This window comes from Phoca vitulina, unplaced genomic scaffold (assembly GCF_004348235.1).
Source record: "Phoca vitulina isolate PV1807 unplaced genomic scaffold, GSC_HSeal_1.0 scaffold40, whole genome shotgun sequence".
Classification (NCBI taxonomy): Eukaryota; Metazoa; Chordata; class Mammalia; order Carnivora; family Phocidae; genus Phoca; species Phoca vitulina.
Genome location: NW_022589743.1, coordinates 1287072 through 1305655, shown reverse-complemented (window position 1 = coordinate 1305655; position 18584 = coordinate 1287072). Strand labels below are relative to the sequence as shown.

General features: G+C 38.9%; 1 protein-coding gene across 8 annotated transcripts in view; it reads left to right on the top strand.

Annotated features, from left to right (window-relative positions):
* Positions 1-18584, top strand: part of CDK12 (cyclin dependent kinase 12) — a 74343-nt gene that overhangs the window by 14480 nt on the left and 41279 nt on the right. For all 8 annotated transcript variants that reach the window (XR_004302315.1, XR_004302318.1, XR_004302317.1 and 5 more), the window contains exons 4-8: positions 514-653; positions 1220-1390; positions 5433-5622; positions 13240-13296; positions 13655-13756. Coding sequence is in view for 3 of the 8 variants with exons in the window: in XM_032428529.1 (XP_032284420.1) it covers positions 514-653; positions 1220-1390; positions 5433-5622; positions 13240-13296; positions 13655-13756 (660 nt within the window). In the remaining 5 variants the exon portion in view is untranslated. The remainder of the gene's footprint in view (positions 1-513; positions 654-1219; positions 1391-5432; positions 5623-13239; positions 13297-13654; positions 13757-18584) is intronic.

Below are 18584 nucleotides of genomic sequence, written 5' to 3'. Positions count from 1 at the left end.
ACTAAAGAGAGATTAGAAAGTAAGCAGCAGGGCGCCTGGGTGGCTCAGTTGTTAAGCGTCTGCCTACGGCTTGGGTCATGATCCCAGCATCCTGGGATCGAGCCCCACATCGGGCTCCCTGCTCTGCGGGAAGCTTGCTTCTCCCTCTCCCACTCCCCCTGCTTGTGTTCCCTCTCTCTCTGTCAGATAAATAAATAAAAACCTTAAAAAACAAAAAAAAGAAAGTAAGCAGCAAATCTATTATTTTATTTATTTATTTTTTTTTTTTTTTTTAGCAAATCTATTATTTGATCTTAGCCTTCCTGAAGCAAAAAATCTATCTTAGCCACTGTGAGAGGCCATTTATTTCATATCATTTGATTCCTGCCTTTTTAATAAAGAAATTCATAGAAGATTCATGGGCCAGAGAATCATCATAAAAGAATTCTGTTTTCTTCTTTGAATAGGCTTAAGTTTTTAAAATAACTTTTTTTGGTTTGTTTTGCGGGGGCTCTTTTGTTTTGCCTTTTTTAGAATTTGTTGTCCTCGTTATGGAGAAAGAAGACAAACAGAAAGTGACTGGGGAAAACGCTGTGTAGACAAGTTTGACATTATTGGGATTATTGGAGAGGGAACCTATGGCCAAGTATATAAAGCCAAGGACAAAGACACAGGTAAATATTGCCACAAAATTCTAGATGTCAGAAGTTTAAAAATTTAGCAGTACTAATGCTAAAGTAGACTTAGCAAAGTGAATTTCGAGTTTTAATTTGGTTTCCAAAAGTTACTGAAATACTAAAATTTTCCAAAAGAATAGTATAATTATTACTGTTTAAAAATCTTCCACTTTATCTGTTGTCCATTGTAAATATTTTATAATAAGCTTGCTGGGAATTTAAGAGAGAGTAAAAATAAAATTTATAAGTTGCTCTTTGTTTGGTAAGGTGTAGTCCTTAAAGATAAAATGAAGTAGTTGGATTATTGGCATATTTTAATAATTCAAAATTTTTAGGCCTAACTGAATACTGAATTAAGAAATGCAAGTCTTAAAAAGAAATCAAAGGCAAGAAAGGGAACATGGGTTTGGTTTGGTTTTTTAAAGTATAAAAGTATCTGGCATATAGCATTAAAGTAAGCTAGATCTGTCTTTCAGAGCAACTCTGGGCATATATTGGCTGGTTCATGATGGTGGCCAAAATACGCTAATTGATAATGTAACAGTTTGAATTTATTGTAACAGGAGAGCTAGTGGCCCTGAAAAAGGTGAGACTGGACAATGAGAAGGAGGGCTTCCCAATCACAGCCATTCGTGAGATCAAAATCCTTCGTCAGCTAATCCACCGAAGCGTTGTTAACATGAAGGAAATTGTTACAGATAAACAAGATGCACTGGATTTCAAGAAGGACAAAGGTAATAGCAAGGAATCATGTTTCTACAGGGTAGATTGGTACATCTTATTTTCCTCTTTTAGCTTGTCTGTTTGACCAACTTCTTGAATCCATACCAGAGTTAAGATGTTAGTTTTGGGGATGCCTGGGTGGCTCAGTCGTTAAGCGTCTGCCTTCAGCTCAGGTCATGATCCCGGGGTCCTGGGATCGAGCCCCACATCAGGCTCCCTTCTCCGTGGGGAGTCTGCTTCTGCCTCTCCCACTCCCCCTGCTTGTGTTCCCTCTCGCTGTGTCTCTCTCTGTCAAATAAGTAAATAAAATCTTTAAAAAAAAAAAAAAGATGTTAGTTTTGAAGTCTCTCTCCTTTTTTTTTTTTTTTTACAAATTATAACAACAATAATGGAAATTAAACCCAGATTTATCAGTTACTCTCATTTTTTTTTTTTTTTTTTAAAGTAGGCTCCACGCCCAGCATGGAGCCCAACATGGGCCTTGAACTCATGACCCTGAGATCAAGACCTGAGCTGAGATCAGGCGTCAGACACTTAACCAACTGAGTCACCCAGACGCCCACAGTTACTCTCATTTTTACATCGTCCCTTCTGGTTATTGTTTATAATGCATCCATATTTAGTTTAGTTTTGCACTTACACAGTTTAGAATTCAAAGCAGATAGATCTAAAACAATCTTCAGGTCAAATACTGGTTTGTTTTCCTGGGTTTGTAACTTTTGTCTCTTTGGGGGATAAAATTGTTCATTCATACTTATGTTTGAAGTAGTCCAAATATGTCATTCAACCTACTTTTTTTATTTTTATTTTTATTTTTTATTTTTTATTTTTTTTTAAGATTTTATTTATTTATTTGACAGAGAGAGAGAGAACAAGTAGGCAGAGAGGCAGGCAGAGGGAACGGGAGAAGCAGACTCCCCGCTGAGCAGGGAGCCCGATGCGGGGCTCGATCCCAGGACCCTGGGATCATGACCCGAGCCGAAGGCAGTGGCTTAACCGACTGAGCCACCCAGGTGCCCCTCAACCTACTTTTTTTAAAGCAAATCTGAAGATTTCTTTTGTGAAGAAATGGCATCTGTGAATATAGTCTGGAATGTTAAGAGAGAATACAATTGAAGTACATAAAATTAGGAAGGTAATGGATAAAGTTAAGCTGGGCTTATTTATAGACCCTTAAAGATATTAGCACTAGGGGAGTAGCACTTCTCAAGTTTAGTAGAAGTAGTTTTTGCTTGTTTTTAATTTTATTAAATGGTAGAAGTAGTTTTAAAGCAAATAAAAAGAGGGCGCCTGGGTGGCTCCGTCATTAAGCATCTGCCTTTGGCTCAGGTCATGATCCTAGGGTCCTGGGATCGAGCCCCGCATCGGTCTCCCTGCTCAACGGAAGCCTGCTTCTCCCTCTCCCACTCCCCCTGCTCCTGTTCCCTCTCTCGCTGTGTCTCTGTCAAATAAATAAAATCTTTAAAAAAAAATAAAATAAAATAAAGCAAATAAAAAGAAATTCTGCTTCTGTAACGGTAGTTAGATACATTTATGGAAGTTAGACCAGAATAAAATTAAGAATACTAGATATACTTCTGGGTATTTCTTAACTTCTTCTGATTATAAGAATAGTATAATGTATTGGTAGTTTCTCTAAGGATAAACAAGAAAACAATTTCCTTTAGAGTGGAGCTTACTTTTCCTCTGCCATTCTGTACTACTTATTTTTTTTTAAACTTTTTTTCTTTTTTTTTTTTTAAGATTTTATTTATTTATTTGACACAGAGAGATAGCGAGAGCAGGAACACAAGCAGGGGGAGTGGGAGAGGGAGAAGCAGGTTTCCCGCCAAGCAGGGAGCCCAATGCAGGCCTCAATCCCAGGACCCTGGGATCATGACCTGAGCCAAAGGCAGACGCTTAACAACTGAGCCATCCCGGCGCCCCCATTCTGTACTATTTAAATAGTTTACCATGTACTGTTTAAATTCTTTTTTTAAAAAATCATAAAATAATAAATGGATGAATAAATGGATGTGATGCATACCCATTGTGGCAAAATTGAAAATATGGAAGGGTAAGACAAAGAAAATAGCAACCATTTCTCTCCCACTCCATCCCAGTCTACCGCCATCCATAGAAAACCACTATAGTATTATCATTTTGATGTATTTTTTTCTAAGTGTTGTATGTATGTTATATTTATTTTAGCATAACTGAGATCAAAGTATATTTAGTGTTTTATAATTTGTCATAAGCAATTTGCTATGTCATTAACATGTTTTAATGACTGGGTAAGGCTTAGATGAATCTAAATTTACTTCAAAAAAGTCTCTTTTGAGCAATTAGTTACCAGTTTATTTTCTTTATTATTATTTATATATAGATAAATCTTTAAAGATTTATTTTTAGTGAGAGAGTGCATTTGCGCGAGCAGTGGGAGAGACAGAGGGAGAGGCAGAGGGAAAGAATCTCAAGCAGACTCCTTGCTAAGCGTGGATCACAACTCAGGGCTCAGTCTCAGGACCCTGAGGTCATGACCTGAGCCAAAATCAAGAGTCAGACGCTAAACTGAGTCACCCTGGCGCCCCTATTATTATTATTTTTTAAAGCAAGCTCTACACCCAATGTGGGACATGAACTCATGACACCAAGGTCAAGAGTCATATGTTCTACCGACTGAGCCACCCAAGTGCCCCAATTAGTTACTAGTTTAAAAAATATAATCTGCTTTGAACATTTTTGTTCATAAATCTTTGCATTTTGATTTATTAATATAGTTTCTTAGAAGTAGAATTATTTGGTTAAAGGAATTTTTGTATTTAATGTTAGATTACTTTTAATATAGTAATTATTTATGTCCACCTGTGAGTGCCCATTCCACTTTATCCTCCCTAAGATTGAGTACATCTTTTTAAAAAATTGTCATTTTGATAGGTGAAGTATGATATTATTTTGGATTGCATTCCTTCTGTTACTTCTGAGTTCTTTTCCATGTTTATCAGTTTCACTTATTTTTTCTTCTTTGAGTTGTCCTTTTGTGTCCTGTGTCTACTTACCTTTTGCAGTTTTGGTGTTTTTCTTACTAATTTGAGCTCTTGGCTAAATCTAAGATATTCCTTTAATGCTGTGGTTCTTAATTTTGGGGGGGGGGTTATGGACCTCTTTAAACATTCTTACGGATCCATACTTTAAAAAAATAAGTTCAAAATGTTGCATATTATGTGTTTAAAATATTGCATACTATTTCAGGGAGTTCAAAGAATCCTTGAAGCCTACCCTCTAGATTAAGAATCCTTGCCCTTATGCTGGTAGGAGACAGAATTTTAAGACTGGATAGATAATTGTCTAATCTAGGTCTAGTACTGCTTATGTTACAATATTTGCCCAAAAAAACCCAAAAAAACAGTATTTGCCTTTGTCATCATACACCCTGCTGAAGTGGAAAGATAGCATGGATTTCAGATCTTTTACAGTTCTCTCAGCATACTTACCCTTTTATCTACTTCTAAATTTAAGGAGTTTAATTGGATGGTTCACCTTTCTTTCAATTCTTAAATACTATGAATTTGACCAATAATTTGTACTATATATACTGTGCTATGCTTGGCATATTATGTGAGTACTATTAAATATAACTGAGGTAAAGACTTACACAGAAGCAGCCATAGACAATAATGGCATAGTAACAAATGGGCATGGTTATAACAAATAAAACTTCGTTTTACAGTGACAAACAGCAGCCTGGATTTGGCCCAAGGCTTGTAATTTGCCAACTAACTCAGATTGTAGAAGACTAGTAATACATCTTGATCAGAGCAGTTGTTTTCCTCAAGAAGTAAATAGTCCGAAGAGCGCTGGGTTAAGAGTCAAAAGATTAATTAAAATAGTAGTTCTGTTATTTATTATTAGAAAGGGCAAGTTATTCAACTACTCTGAGTTTCAGTTTCTTCATCTATAAAATTAAGTGGTTGTTTCAGAGAGTCCACTCCAAAATTACATTAAAATTTGAGGCATTGTCATTTCAGCATCCTTTTCCTCTTGTTTTTAATTTTTTCTTTCATTTTTGTATAGGTGCCTTTTACCTTGTATTTGAGTATATGGACCATGACTTAATGGGACTGCTAGAATCTGGTTTGGTGCACTTTTCTGAGGACCATATCAAGTCATTCATGAAACAGCTAATGGAAGGATTGGATTACTGTCACAAAAAGAATTTCCTGCATCGGGATATTAAGTGTTCTAACATTTTGCTGAACAACAGGTAACATAGTAACCAAATGAGGTTAAGCATTTTCTCCCTTTCTTCTGACCCAATTAGTTTCAGCTAGTTAGTTGGGGTTATAGGTAGACCCAGTGATGCAGTTTCTTGCATTTACATACATATGATAACTGTACTGTAGGAACATCTTATGATGGGGTACTCTGATGAGCAGAGTCTTCAGACTCAGTGTTGGTAAGGAATTAACAGAGGTAGGATTGTAAAGGTTTTTTAATTGCAAACATTTAGGGAATCACATCCTGCAGGAATATTCAGAGTTTTTTTGCCATAGTTAGTAAATGTTATTGTGGTCCTTGGCAAATTAAAACACACATTGAGTTCTCAGTGTAATTTCTCCCTTGTTTAAGTGGGGAGAAACATGCCTGCTCTTATAGCTGCTCTTGAGACTTTTTCTGTTACCAAATTTCAGAGTAAACACAGATGTAGGTGGTGGTTGACCTTTCTGCCAAGCACTTACTCCCCAGGTTTTAATAGTGTAAACAGATAGGAATTTGGTGATGAACAGTGCTAAATCTTCAGAAGTTTTTATCTGCTTTCTTCCTTTCTGGCTATTTGTCTAAACTACATTGGTGATATCAGGTGTATTATGCATACTAGTCTTTGGTAAATAGCCCTACCTATCGAATAAAAAGCAGGTCTGATACTATTGAAGTTATACTAGTGTTTGGTTCTTTAGGTAACTGGGCTGTTTATAGCCATCTTTGTCTGATTCACCCATTGTTTTATACATTTCTGTTCAATTTAACAAATACTATTATCTGGAGAGAGCTATAGAATGATTATGACTTATTTCTCATCTTTGTGGAGTGAGGTAACCAACTATCCTGAGTTGCCCAGGGACTGTTCTGGTTTTATTTATTTTAAGTTTGTTTTTGTTTTTGTTTTTTTAGAGAGCAAGCAAGCAGGGAGGGGAAGGGGCAGAGAGAGAATCTTAAGCAGGCTCCATGCCCAGCACTGAGCCTGATACAGGGCTCAATCTCACACACTGAAATCATGACTTGAGCTGAAATCAAGAGTCGGGCAGTTAACCGACTAAGCTACCCAGGTGCCCCTAAAGATTTTTTATTTTTAAGTAATCTCTACACCCAGCATGAGGCTTGAACCCAGGACCCCAAGATAAAGAGTAATATGCGCCACCAACTTAGCCAGCCGGGTGCCCTTGTTCTGGTTTTAGCACTGGAAGTCTCGCAGGGGATAGTTGGTCATTAGAAAGCTCAGAGTTTAATAGGGGAGCTAAACAAATAAATCGCTCAATTCAGTAAATATTTATTAAGCACTCCTCCCCCCCGACACACACATGCTTTTTAAGTAATTTCTACACCCATCATGCGGCCTGAACTCACAACCCCAGAATCAAGAGTTCATGCTCTACCCACTGAGCCAGCCAAGTGCCCCTAAGCCTCACCCATTCTCGCCTTTTTTTTTTTTTTCTTGAATCTGGGAGCATCTGGGAAGATGCAGTTTTGATGAATGGATAGGAATTTATCAGAAAGACTGACAACAGAGGGTTAAATTTCTAAGCAAAAGAAATTACATGGGCAAAATCACATAAATATGAAAATTAACATGTAATATCTGGGAAAATGTATACAGGGGTCAGTATTACTAGGGCAAGAAGAGTGAAGCATATAATGATATGAAGCTGGATAGTTACAAGGAGCCAATTTAAGGATCTTATATATCTTGCTAAGGAGCTTATACTGTCTATAGGTGAAAGCCATTGAGCGGTGCTGGTTTGGTTAATTTTTTGTTTTCAAATTATACAATTAGGGGCACCTGGATGATTCAGTCAGTTGGACATCAGACTCTTGATTTCAGCTCAGGTCATGATCTCAGGGTCCTGAGATCGAGCCCTGCATCTGGCTCTGTGCTCAGTGTGGAGTTGGCTTGGGATTCTCTCCCTCTGCCCCTCTCCCTGCTTGCTTGCTCTCTCTCAAAAAAATAAATATACAGTTAATTTGGTTAATTTTTGTTTTTAAATTATACAGCTAATGCATTATTTTAAATTATTTTGTATGATGTATATAATTATTATATTTCATACTTAAATACTTTTGTGAGACAAAACATGATGTTAAAAGATTATTCCTGTCACCATCTCTGTTACCCACAATTTTCATTAAAGCTGGGCTTGGTTAATCTACATCCATAGTAGTAATGCTTCAAGAACTTAATGATGGCTGTCACCTTGCAACTTTCTGGTCTATAGCATATACTTTTTTTGGTTCCTTTTGCTTCTCCAGGGGGCATGTCTCAGGTCAGGGAATAAACTGCAGTCCTGCTTGGTGACCTTTCTAGTGGGTCCAGGCCCCTCCATGTCCCTCACTTCCCATATTCAGGAAGCTGATGAGGTTCTAGACTAAACTGAACTTCCTCTTCAGGTTGCTAAGCAGGATGCAGGAGTCTTATGATCTAACCTGATCCATCCAGCCTCTGCTTTTGCCCATTTGGCTCTGTTTACACAGAGGATTCTGGGTGAGATGGCCTGGAGAAAATGGTAAGGAGCCCTCAGCTGGACAAGGAAGTGAAAGCAGTTGATGGGAGAGGGAGGAGAGCAGAGCTGGGCTCCCCGATGTTCATTTTATCTTCATTACACAAGTATAAATGAAACTAAGTCATTTTAGATGGTGGAGAGACACAATTAGTTTTCTCTTTTAGAAAAATCAATAAATGGTCATTCTAATAGGGTATAGACTAGAGGCAGGGAGACCTATTAAGAATACCATAAGAGGGGCGCCTGGGTGGCTCAGTCGTTAAGCGTCTGCTTTCGGCTCAGGGGTCCTGGGATTGAGCCCCACGTCGGGCTCCCTGCTCCTCAGGAAGCCCGCTTCTCCCTCTCCCACTCCCCCTGCCTGTGTTCCCTCTCTCGCTGTGTTTCTCTCTGTCAAATAAATAAATAAATAAATAAAATCTTTAATTAAAAAAAAAAAAGAATACCATAAGAAATTGTCAGTGTTTAAACTAACCAAGGCATTGCTAGTAGAGATGGACAGGATCACCTCTGTGGATCAATAGACTTTGGTGAGTAAATGAATGGTAGAGAATGAATGAAAGGACTTTTAAGATAACTCACAGATTTCTGACTTAAGAAACTAACTAGATGGGTGGCATAATGGTCAATATAGGTAATATAGAAGGAAAAGCAGGATAGGTGAGTGGAGAGTAAATCTCTTTTGGATATGGATGTTGCATATCCAGGGTAGTGATATCTAATACTCATATGGTCACATTGAAGTTCCAAACTAGCAGTATAGTTTAGGAGTTACCAAGCAGAGAAAAGGTGTCAGAAAATGGAACCCAAGGGAATGGTCAGAAAGATACAGAGAAAATAAGGAAATGATCATGAATGTAAAATAGACAGGTTTAGGGGCACCTGGGTGGCTCAGTTGGTTGAGCGTCTGACTCTTGGTTTTGGCTCGGGTCATGATCTCAGGGTCCTGAGATTGAGCCTGGTGTCTGGCTCCACACTCAGTGCAGAGTCTGGGTGAGATTCTCTCCCTTTCCGCCCCTTCCCCTGCTCACACTCTCTCTCTCTAAAATAAATAAAGAAATCTTTAAAAAAAAAAAAAAAAAAAAAGGCAGGTTTAAGAAGGGGATGGTCATATATGTCAGGTGATGCAGACAGATGATAAGACTTGAGAAGGAATCTGAAAATTAAAAGGTCAGCATTGACAATGTGTGGCAAGTTGGTGGGTAGCACAGTTAATGGGAAGGTGATGGTAGGTGTGTCTTTAATTTTTATTTTTAAGGTTGCAGAGGTTTGAGCATATTTAAATAGTAAGGGAAAAGAAAATAGGGAGAAGTTAAGATTCAAGAAAGAACCAAAATAATTTAAAGGACCAGAGTTCTAGAGGAGATGGAATCAAGGCCACAGGTGGTAATGGCCACAATTATAGGTATTGATTATCCTTGAACAAGAGAGATTGACACACTTTTTCTGTAATTGAAAGAAGAAAGGAAGGCTATATATATATATATATAATATATATATTTTAAAGAATTTATTTATTTGAGAGAGAGCACAGAGGGAGAGTGAGAGGGAGAAGCTGACTCCCCGCTGAGCAGAGAGCCTGACGCAGGGCTCAATCCCAGGACCCCGAAATCACCACCTAAGCCGAAGGCATACACTTAACCAACTGAGCCACCCAGGCGCTCTGAAAGGAAGGTTATAGATGCAGTTAAGATTATATAGGTAAAAGATAGGATGTTAAGTAGCTCCCATCTGATGATTTCTGTTTGTTTTTTTTCCTTTTTTTTTAAAGATTTTATTTATTTATTTGAGAGAGAGAATGAGAGAGAGAGAGAGAGCACATGAGAGCGGGGAGGGTCAGAGGGAGAAGCAGACTCCCTGCTGAGCAGGGAGCCCGATGCGGGACTCGATCCCGGGACTCCAGGATCATGACCTGAGCCGAAGGCAGTCGCCCAACCAACTGAGCCACCCAGGCACCCTGTTTTTTTTCCTTTTTTAAAAATTTTTAAAGATTTTATTTATTTATTTGAGAGCGAGACAAAGATAGCAAGAGACAGTATGAAAGCGGAGGAGAGGGAGAAGCAGGCTCCCTGCTTAGCAGGGAGCCAGATGCGGAGCCGAATCCTAGGACCCTGGGATCATGATGTGAGCCAAAGGCAGATGCTTTACTGACTGAGCCATCCAGGTGCCCTATGATTTCTCTTTTCAATGAAGAAGGTCATTTACTGAGAGATGAGAGGGTAGATTAGGAAATATGCTAGATACTTCGTGATGTTTAGGTCTAGCCTAATTTTCCATAACTATGTATCTCTTGCCATTTTAACTTTCAGTCCTCTGTGCCTTCAGTCTTGGATCGTCTCAGGTTCTAAGAGTGAAGATGCTGAGAAATTTGAGGAACTCTTTATGTCTCATTATAGGGCTCAAGTTCGCTAGTCCTTTTCTTTTTGCTTTTCTTAGAATTTGCTTGTAAATTGAAATAAAAATGACATGATGTTGGGGCAAGTGGATAAGGTGCCCAATAATCTTTACTAGGAATGATAAGGGTTGGTTTAATGTAAAACTGTATTGCCAGTAGTTACTTTGTTTTATTTATTTATTAAAGATTTTATTTATTTGAGAGAGAGAAAGAACATGAGCGGAGGGGAGGGGCAGAGGGAGAGAGGGAGAAGCAGACTCCCCGCTGAGCAGGAGCCCAATGCGGGGCTCAGTCCCAGGACCCTGGGATCATGACCTGAGCCGAAGGCAGAAGCTTAACCAACTGAGCCACCAGCTGCCCCAAGTTACTTTGTTTTAATATTTTGTCCCATTGCTCATACTTTGAGGAGCATCTCCTAGCATAGCCTCTTTTTTTTCTACTGTCTCACTTTTCTGTCTGATCTCCACTATCAGGTACCTGAGATATCCCCAGTACCTTAAAAAAAGAGTGAGCTGGCTTTTCATTACCCAAGAAGTAATACAAGTGATAAATGTGAAGAATTTAGATAAATATGATTAATCCAAAATAGTTAATAGTTTAAAAAGTTTTCTGACATTTTGTGTTATAGTTTATTAAAGTATTACTTGACATCACTATCAAGGACAGAATGCTTAGCAGAGTGAAACATGGGTGTGATCCCTTTAAGGGCATGGTGCTCAAAAGTGTGGTTCTCAGGGGTGCCTGGGTGGCTCAGTCAGTTAAGTGTCTGCATTCAGCTTGGGTCATGATCCCAGAGTCCTGGGATCAGGCCCCGCATCCGGCTCCCTGCTCGGCAGGGAGTCTGCTTCTCCCTGTCCCGCTGCCTGCCGTTCCCCCTGCTTGTGCGCGTGTATGCGTGCTCTGTCTCTCTCTCTCTCTCTGTCAAATGAATAGAATCTTTAAAAAAAAAAAAAAAATGTGGTTCTTGGACCAACAGAATTGGCATCATCTATGGGCTTGTTAGAAATGCAAGTTCAGGGGGCGCCTGGGTGGCTCAGTCGTTAAGCGTCTGCCTTCGGCTCAGGTCATGATCCCAGGGTCCTGGGATCAAGCCCCGCATTGGGCTCCCTGCTCAGCGGGAAGCCTGCTTCTCCCTCTCCCTCTCCTGCTGCTTGTGTTCCCTCTCTCGCTGTGTCTCTTTCTGTCAAATAAATAAATAAAATCTTAAAAAAAAAAAAATGCAAGTTCAGGGGCGCCTGAATGGCTCTCTTTTTTTAAATAGATTTCCCTTTTTTTTTTTTAAGATTTTTATTTATTTTTTTGAGAGGGAGAGAGAGAGAGCACAAGTGGGGGGAGCAGCAGAGGGAAAAGGAAAAGCAGGCTTCCTGCTGAGCAGGGAGCCTGATGCGGGACTCGATCCCAGGACCCTGAGATCATGACCTGAGCCGAAGGTAGATGCATAACCCACTGAGCAACTCAGGCACCCCAAGGGTCTGACTCTTGATATTAGCTCAGATCCTGATTTCACAGTCTTGAGTTCAAGCCCCATGTTGGGCTCCGTGCCAGGCATGGAGCCTACTTTAAAAAAAAAAAAAAAATGCAAGTTCATGAGCCATGACCACCTGACTTGCATCTCTGGGAATGAGGCCCAGGAAACCTTTAATAAGCTTTCCAAGTGATTCTTATTTCCTATTAAAGTTTGAGAACCCATCTAAGTTCATAGTTGTATATCTTTATGGTATAGGAAGTGATGGCAATATGTTGGTAAAAGGGGCCTCATTCATCATAAAAATCATGTGCTCAGGTCAAAGCCATGTTCCCTGTTTGAAAAAATCTCCTATAGCCATGGTATTATTGTGGTTTACTTTTCATTATGAAAAAATAAGTTAAATTATAAGAAAAAATTGAGACACGAATATAATAATACATATACAGGTAACATTTTATTATATTTGCTTCCTTTTAATTTTTCTGCTTGAGTTATTTTAAAGTAAATTACAGACACCATTATGTTTGACCCTAAATGCTCCAGAAGATTATTACCTATTATCTTCTAACACTCAGTTCATATTTTACATTTTTTCACTTATGTTAAAATGTCTTTTGTATAGCTAGTCTGTTCAAACCAGAATTAAAGTTTATAAACTGGATTTGGTTGTTAGGCCTCTTAAATCTCTCATACCTAGAACAGTTCATTATTTCCCCCAATAATAAGCATTTAATCTAGCAGTTTTTAGTGACTGTTGTTTGCCAAGAAATAAAATAAATATTTATTTAAGGAGTCAAATCCAAAAACACAGTAGTAGTCAAAAAAGAAAACTGTAAAGGGGCGCCTGGGTGGCTCAGTCGTTTAGCGTCTGCCTTCGGCTCAGGTCATGATCCCAGAGTCCTGGGATCGAGCCCCACATCGGGCTCCCTGCTCCGCGGGGAAGCCTGCTTCTCCCTCTCCCACTCCCCCTGCTTGTGTTTCCTCTCTCACTGTGTCTCTCTCTGTCAAATAAATAAAATCTTAAAAAAAAAAAAAAAAAAGAAAACCGTAAGATTTTGTAAACCAAAGTAGTCAAAAGAGGCTTAATCTGGGAGAGTGACCATTAAGAACAGAACTAAGAGAGCATAGGTTAAAATTCATTTTTGTAATTCCTTTAACTCCTAAATTCATGCATTACTGTTTAGGTATAATTAGGAGGCAGCTACTGTTAACTTTTATAAAAATAATTTTTTTTTTGTTTTACAGTGGGCAAATCAAACTAGCAGATTTTGGACTTGCACGGCTCTATAACTCTGAAGAGAGGTGAGGCATTCATCAAAATTACATGTGTGAAAAAAGGAAAAAATCCTTTTTATTCTTGGATATTCTAGTATTCTGCAAGTTGCAATAATTTCAGTTTCTTAATTTTCTAAATGTGTTAATTCTGTCTAAATTATTGAATCAGCCTTAGACTGAAATAAATCAACCCAAATTGGAATGCAAATTATTTTTTCATCTCCTACTTCTGTCCAGTTTACTTTTGAACTATTAGATTGCTATGGACCTGTTTTGACAATCCCATTTTCAGTTGGCAGCTATTTCTATTTGCATTTACTTGTACAAGTGTTTTTTCATCAGAAGCTATTGTAAATTTATGTCATGGTTGTTTTTTACATTTCAGTCGCCCTTATACAAACAAAGTCATCACTCTATGGTACCGACCTCCAGAACTTTTGCTAGGAGAGGAGCGTTACACACCAGCCATTGATGTTTGGAGCTGTGGGTAAGTCTCTCTGTGCTTTCTCTTTTTGTAATTTACATGTTGTTGAACTTGTATCTGTTTTCTCTCTATATTGGCTTTTGTAGCTTTTCTTTAAGTTCGAAGGGATGAGGATAAACTTTTAGCCAGAATTCAGAGAAATCTGTTGAATATTTCCTAATATCAGAGACATACTTTTTTTAAAAAAAACATTTCCCCAAATGTCTTTTTTTTTTTTAACTTAGTTTGAATTGAGATACAAATACATTCAAATAAGGTCCACAGATTACAATTGATTATCTCAAGTCTTTTAATTTATAGCTTCTCCCTCCCATCTCTTGGACGAGCCTCCCCATCTTATAATTTCCTTAGAAGAAACTGGATTTTGCTGATTGCATCTTCACTGTGTTTTTGTTATTTTAGCATGGTTCTCTATCCCTTTTATTTCCTGTAAGTTGTAGGTGAATTCAAGTTTGATTTCCAATCACCCACTGATCCTGAAACTATTTTACAGGTGGTTTTGAGTACTTCTGATAGATTATGGTCAATGATACATCAAAGTTGGGGGTAGGAGGCATTGGGAGCCTCTGCCCAGAGTACAGACAATAACTGGATACATTACCTCTAGGGAATTTAAAAGCAGTAAAACAATCCGGTATAAATTAGTGTGCTCTTTATTATCACATTATACAGGCAGTTCTAAACAATGTTTGTTAAAATATTCCTCCCTAACAGGGCAGATTTACACACATAGATACACACCTCACTTTACATAATATACAATTATCTCTTTTTGAAATGTTATCAGCTATTAATGATCCATCTTCATTAATTCATTTGTGGTTGTTTTGTGATGGTGATATTCTAATTAGATTATTCCTTCCTGGGATAAAGAAAACATCTATTTTACTAACCCTAGATACGAGTCATATAGAAAAAAGTAGAGATAAAGATTTAATTCTTTCATTTTATTCACCAGTTTTTTTTTTTTTTAAGATTTTATTTATTAGAGAGAGAGAGCATGAGAGAGGGGGGAGGGTCAGAGGGAGAAGCAGACTCCCCGCCAAGCAGGGAGCCCGATGTGGGACTTGATCCCGGGACTCCAGGATCATGACCTGAGCCAGAGGCAGTCACTTAACCAACTGAGCCACCCAGGCGCCCCTTTATTCACCAGTTTTAAAGATTATGAGGTGGCTGGGGCGCCTGGGTGGCTCAGTCGTTAAGCGTCTGCCTTCGGCTCAGGTCATGATCCCGGGATCCTGGGATCGAGCCCTGCATCGAGCTCCCTGCTCCACGGGAAGCCTGCTTCTCCCTCTCCCACTCACCTTGCTTATGTTTCCTCTCTTGCTGTCTCTCTGTCAAATAAATAAAATCTTTAAAAAAAAAATAAAGATAATGAGGTGGTTTCCTAGTATCCTTCAAAGATGACCAAAGAGAGGGTTTAGGGCTTTTTTTTTTTTTTTAAGATTTTATTTATTTGATAGAGAGAGACACAGCGAGAGAGGGAATACAAGCAGGGGGAACGGGAGAGGGAGAAGCAGGCTTCCCATGGAGCAGGGAGCTCAATGCAGGGCTTGATCCCAGGACCCCAAGATCATGACCCGAGCCAAAGGCAGACACCTAATGACTGAGCCACCCAGGCGCCCCAGGCTTTTTTTTTTTTTTTTTTTAATTTTGTTTTGTGTTTTAGTTTCATTATGAACTCTTGGATTTAAACTTTTTTTTTTTTTAAGATTCCTCTATTAAGACAGAGAGTATGGGGGAGGGGGGCAGAGGGAGAGGTAGAGAGAATCCCAAGCAGACTCTCCACTGAGTACAGAGCCTTATGTAGGGCTCAATCCCATGACCCCAAGACCATGACCTGAGCCAAAATCAAGAGTCAGATGCTCAACTGACTGAGCCACCCAGGTGCCCCAACGTTTTTAATGTGTTTTAATCTTACGTTTATCATCTTATTCCTATTCACATTTTCCAGTGTTTGGTCCGTGGAAGTTTAGTGGGTCCTTCCGACACCCATAGTGTTTGATAAATAGCCTTCCTTGTTTTCTGGTTCCAAGCTTATCCTGTTCATTTTGTGCCCCATGCCTGGAATCAGCCATTCTCTAAAGAGTTTTAGTTGCTTTTAGGAAAATGATATTTAGAGACAATCTGTGTTAGGAACATAGACATTTTTGGGGTGCCTGGATGGCTCAGTGAGTTAAGCATCAGACTTTTTTTTTTTTTAAGATTTTATTTATTCATCTGAGAGAGAGAGCACACACAAGCAGGGGGAGTGGCAGAGGGAGAGGGAGAAGCAGGTTCCCTGCCGAGCAGGGAGCTCGACACAGGGCTCAATCCCAGGACCCTGGGATCATGACCTGAGCCGAAGGCAGATGCTTAACTGACTAGGCCACCCAGGTGCCCAGACTTGGCCTGTTCTATACACAGAGAGGGAACCTGGACTTTAGGCTTAGGAGAGCTTGCCCTGGGTCACCTGGTGGTGGAATTGTAGAGCTCACATTTGAACCCAGGCCTTTTGGGTGATTTCATTATATGTCCTGTAGTGTATAAGCCCCCCCAACACATACACATATACACAACACACTTTCCCCCTTACCTGAATGGCCTCACCAGCTATTCCGTCTCATTATATGTCACTGTAGTGTATAAGTCCCCCAACACACACACACACACACACACACACATTTCCCCCTTACCTGAATGGCCTCACCAACTGTTCCATCTCAGCCACCACTGACCAAGCATCTACCATGCTTCTTCCTGACACTTACATAAATGCCATCCCTAGGAGGTAGCAATTATTGTTGCTTTTTTTACTGTGGGAAAATATACAGATGCCTAACTGACTGAGCCACCCAGACACCCCAGCCCCTGACTCTTGATTTCTACTCAGGTCGTGATCTCAGGGTTGTGAGATCATTTTATTTTATTAAAATTTTATTTATTTATTTGAGAGAGAGAGTGAGCGAGAGAGAGAGAAAGCGCATGAACAAGGGGAAAGGGAGAAGCAGAGTCTCCCGCTGAGCAGGGAGCCTGACACGGGGGGCTCGTTCCCAGGAACCTGAGATCATGACCTGAGCCAAAGGCAGACACTTAACCAACTGAGCCATCTGGGCGCCCCAGAAGTTAGTTAATAGTTTTTGATACTGTATGATTTATGCATATACACTCTGTCCTTGACCTCCATACCTTAGGGTTCTGACATAGATACTTGCAAGTGAAGCATATCCTTTTTTCCCATTAATTCCCTCCTGTATTAATGTCAGTCTTTAAAAGGAGCACTGCAGGGGTTTTATTTCAAAATTCAAAAGGGTGATAGATAAGGAGAGCATAATTTCTGTGGTAGCCTACCCAACTCAAATGAAGCTTTAGTTAAATTTTACTGACTCAAGCTGGGTGTGTTTGTATTCTGGACTATTTGCTTTAACAGTATTAGCATTTAAATTGTTACAACTAGGCTCTAAAGTTAACGCCCCATTAAGATACACAGGGAAAATTCATAGCTCTGTTGGTACTATTATTTCAGTGTGTGCAGCCTGCCACCTCAGTGTAATAGCAAAGTGTTGATTACATAATAATGTCTTCCCCACCAAAGAACTGGAAACTGAAATAAAACACCGAAACACAGCTTGGAAATTAAAATTATAGATTAGACTTTAATTAAAGCCCAGTAACTTCATTGAATTAAGATTTTGCTAGACATTTGACGTGAGTTTACTACTTTGGTGATCCGTGGAAGTCTCTGTGAAGGAGAAACTAGAAAGACTAGTACAGCAAATTATGCCTACATTCTGAAAACCCACCTAGGTTTGTTTTTCTTCTTCCTTATGTTACCAGTTGTGACAACACTGTTTGGAATTTGATTTAGTGGTTAATGTCGGAAATAGAGTTAAATTTTACATTTACTTTTTTTAATTTTTAAAGATTTATTTATTTTAGAGAGAGAGGGGAGGGGGAGGGGCATAAGGAGAGAAACTCAAGCAGACTCTCTGCTGAGTGCGGAGCCTGACATGGGGCTCAATCCCACAACCCTGACATCATGACCCAAGCCGAAATCCAGAGTTGGATGCTTAACTGACTGAGCGACGCAGGTGTCCCTACTTTTACTTTTCTAATTTCTGGATAAGGTTTGAGTGAATATGAAGTAAGAATTTGTCATTTGAGGTTAACAAATGCTAATAGAAAGGTGCTAATAACTTTGAAAACTAGATTTGTTTTGCTTCTCAAATTTAGTCATGCTAAAGAATTCAGGGTAAAACTATAAATACTGCTTTTGTATTTGTAAATCTGATTTCAAAGCACAGGCCAGAGAAGAGATTTTTTTGTCCATTTTCTTTCTTTTCCCACTTTTCAAAAAATGAAGTATTGTAGGAATACAAAAAAGTACAGAGTATTCATGGAGTTTGTTTTCATTTGTTTTGAATTTATGTTGATATGGGGGGATAGGTTAAATAGGTGATGGAAATTAAGGAGTACACTTGTTGTGATGAGCACTGGGTGATGTATGGAACTGTTAAATTACTATATTATACACCTGAAACTAATATAACACTATGAAAACTTAACTATGTAGGTTAATTTTCATATAATTTCAAATGTACAGAAAAGTTCCTAGAAGAGTACAAAGAACTTTAGTATAGCCTTCATCCATATTTACTAAAATTTTTTAATCTTTTGAGGTATTCAATAAACTGCATATGTTTAAAATGTACAATTTAAGTTTTGACATATGTATACACCAGTGAAACCATCACCACAACCAAGATAATGATGACTGCTGAAAGTTTCTGTACGTTCCTTTGTAATCTCTCTCCTGTCCACACTGTACCATTCCTAGGCAACCACTATTCTG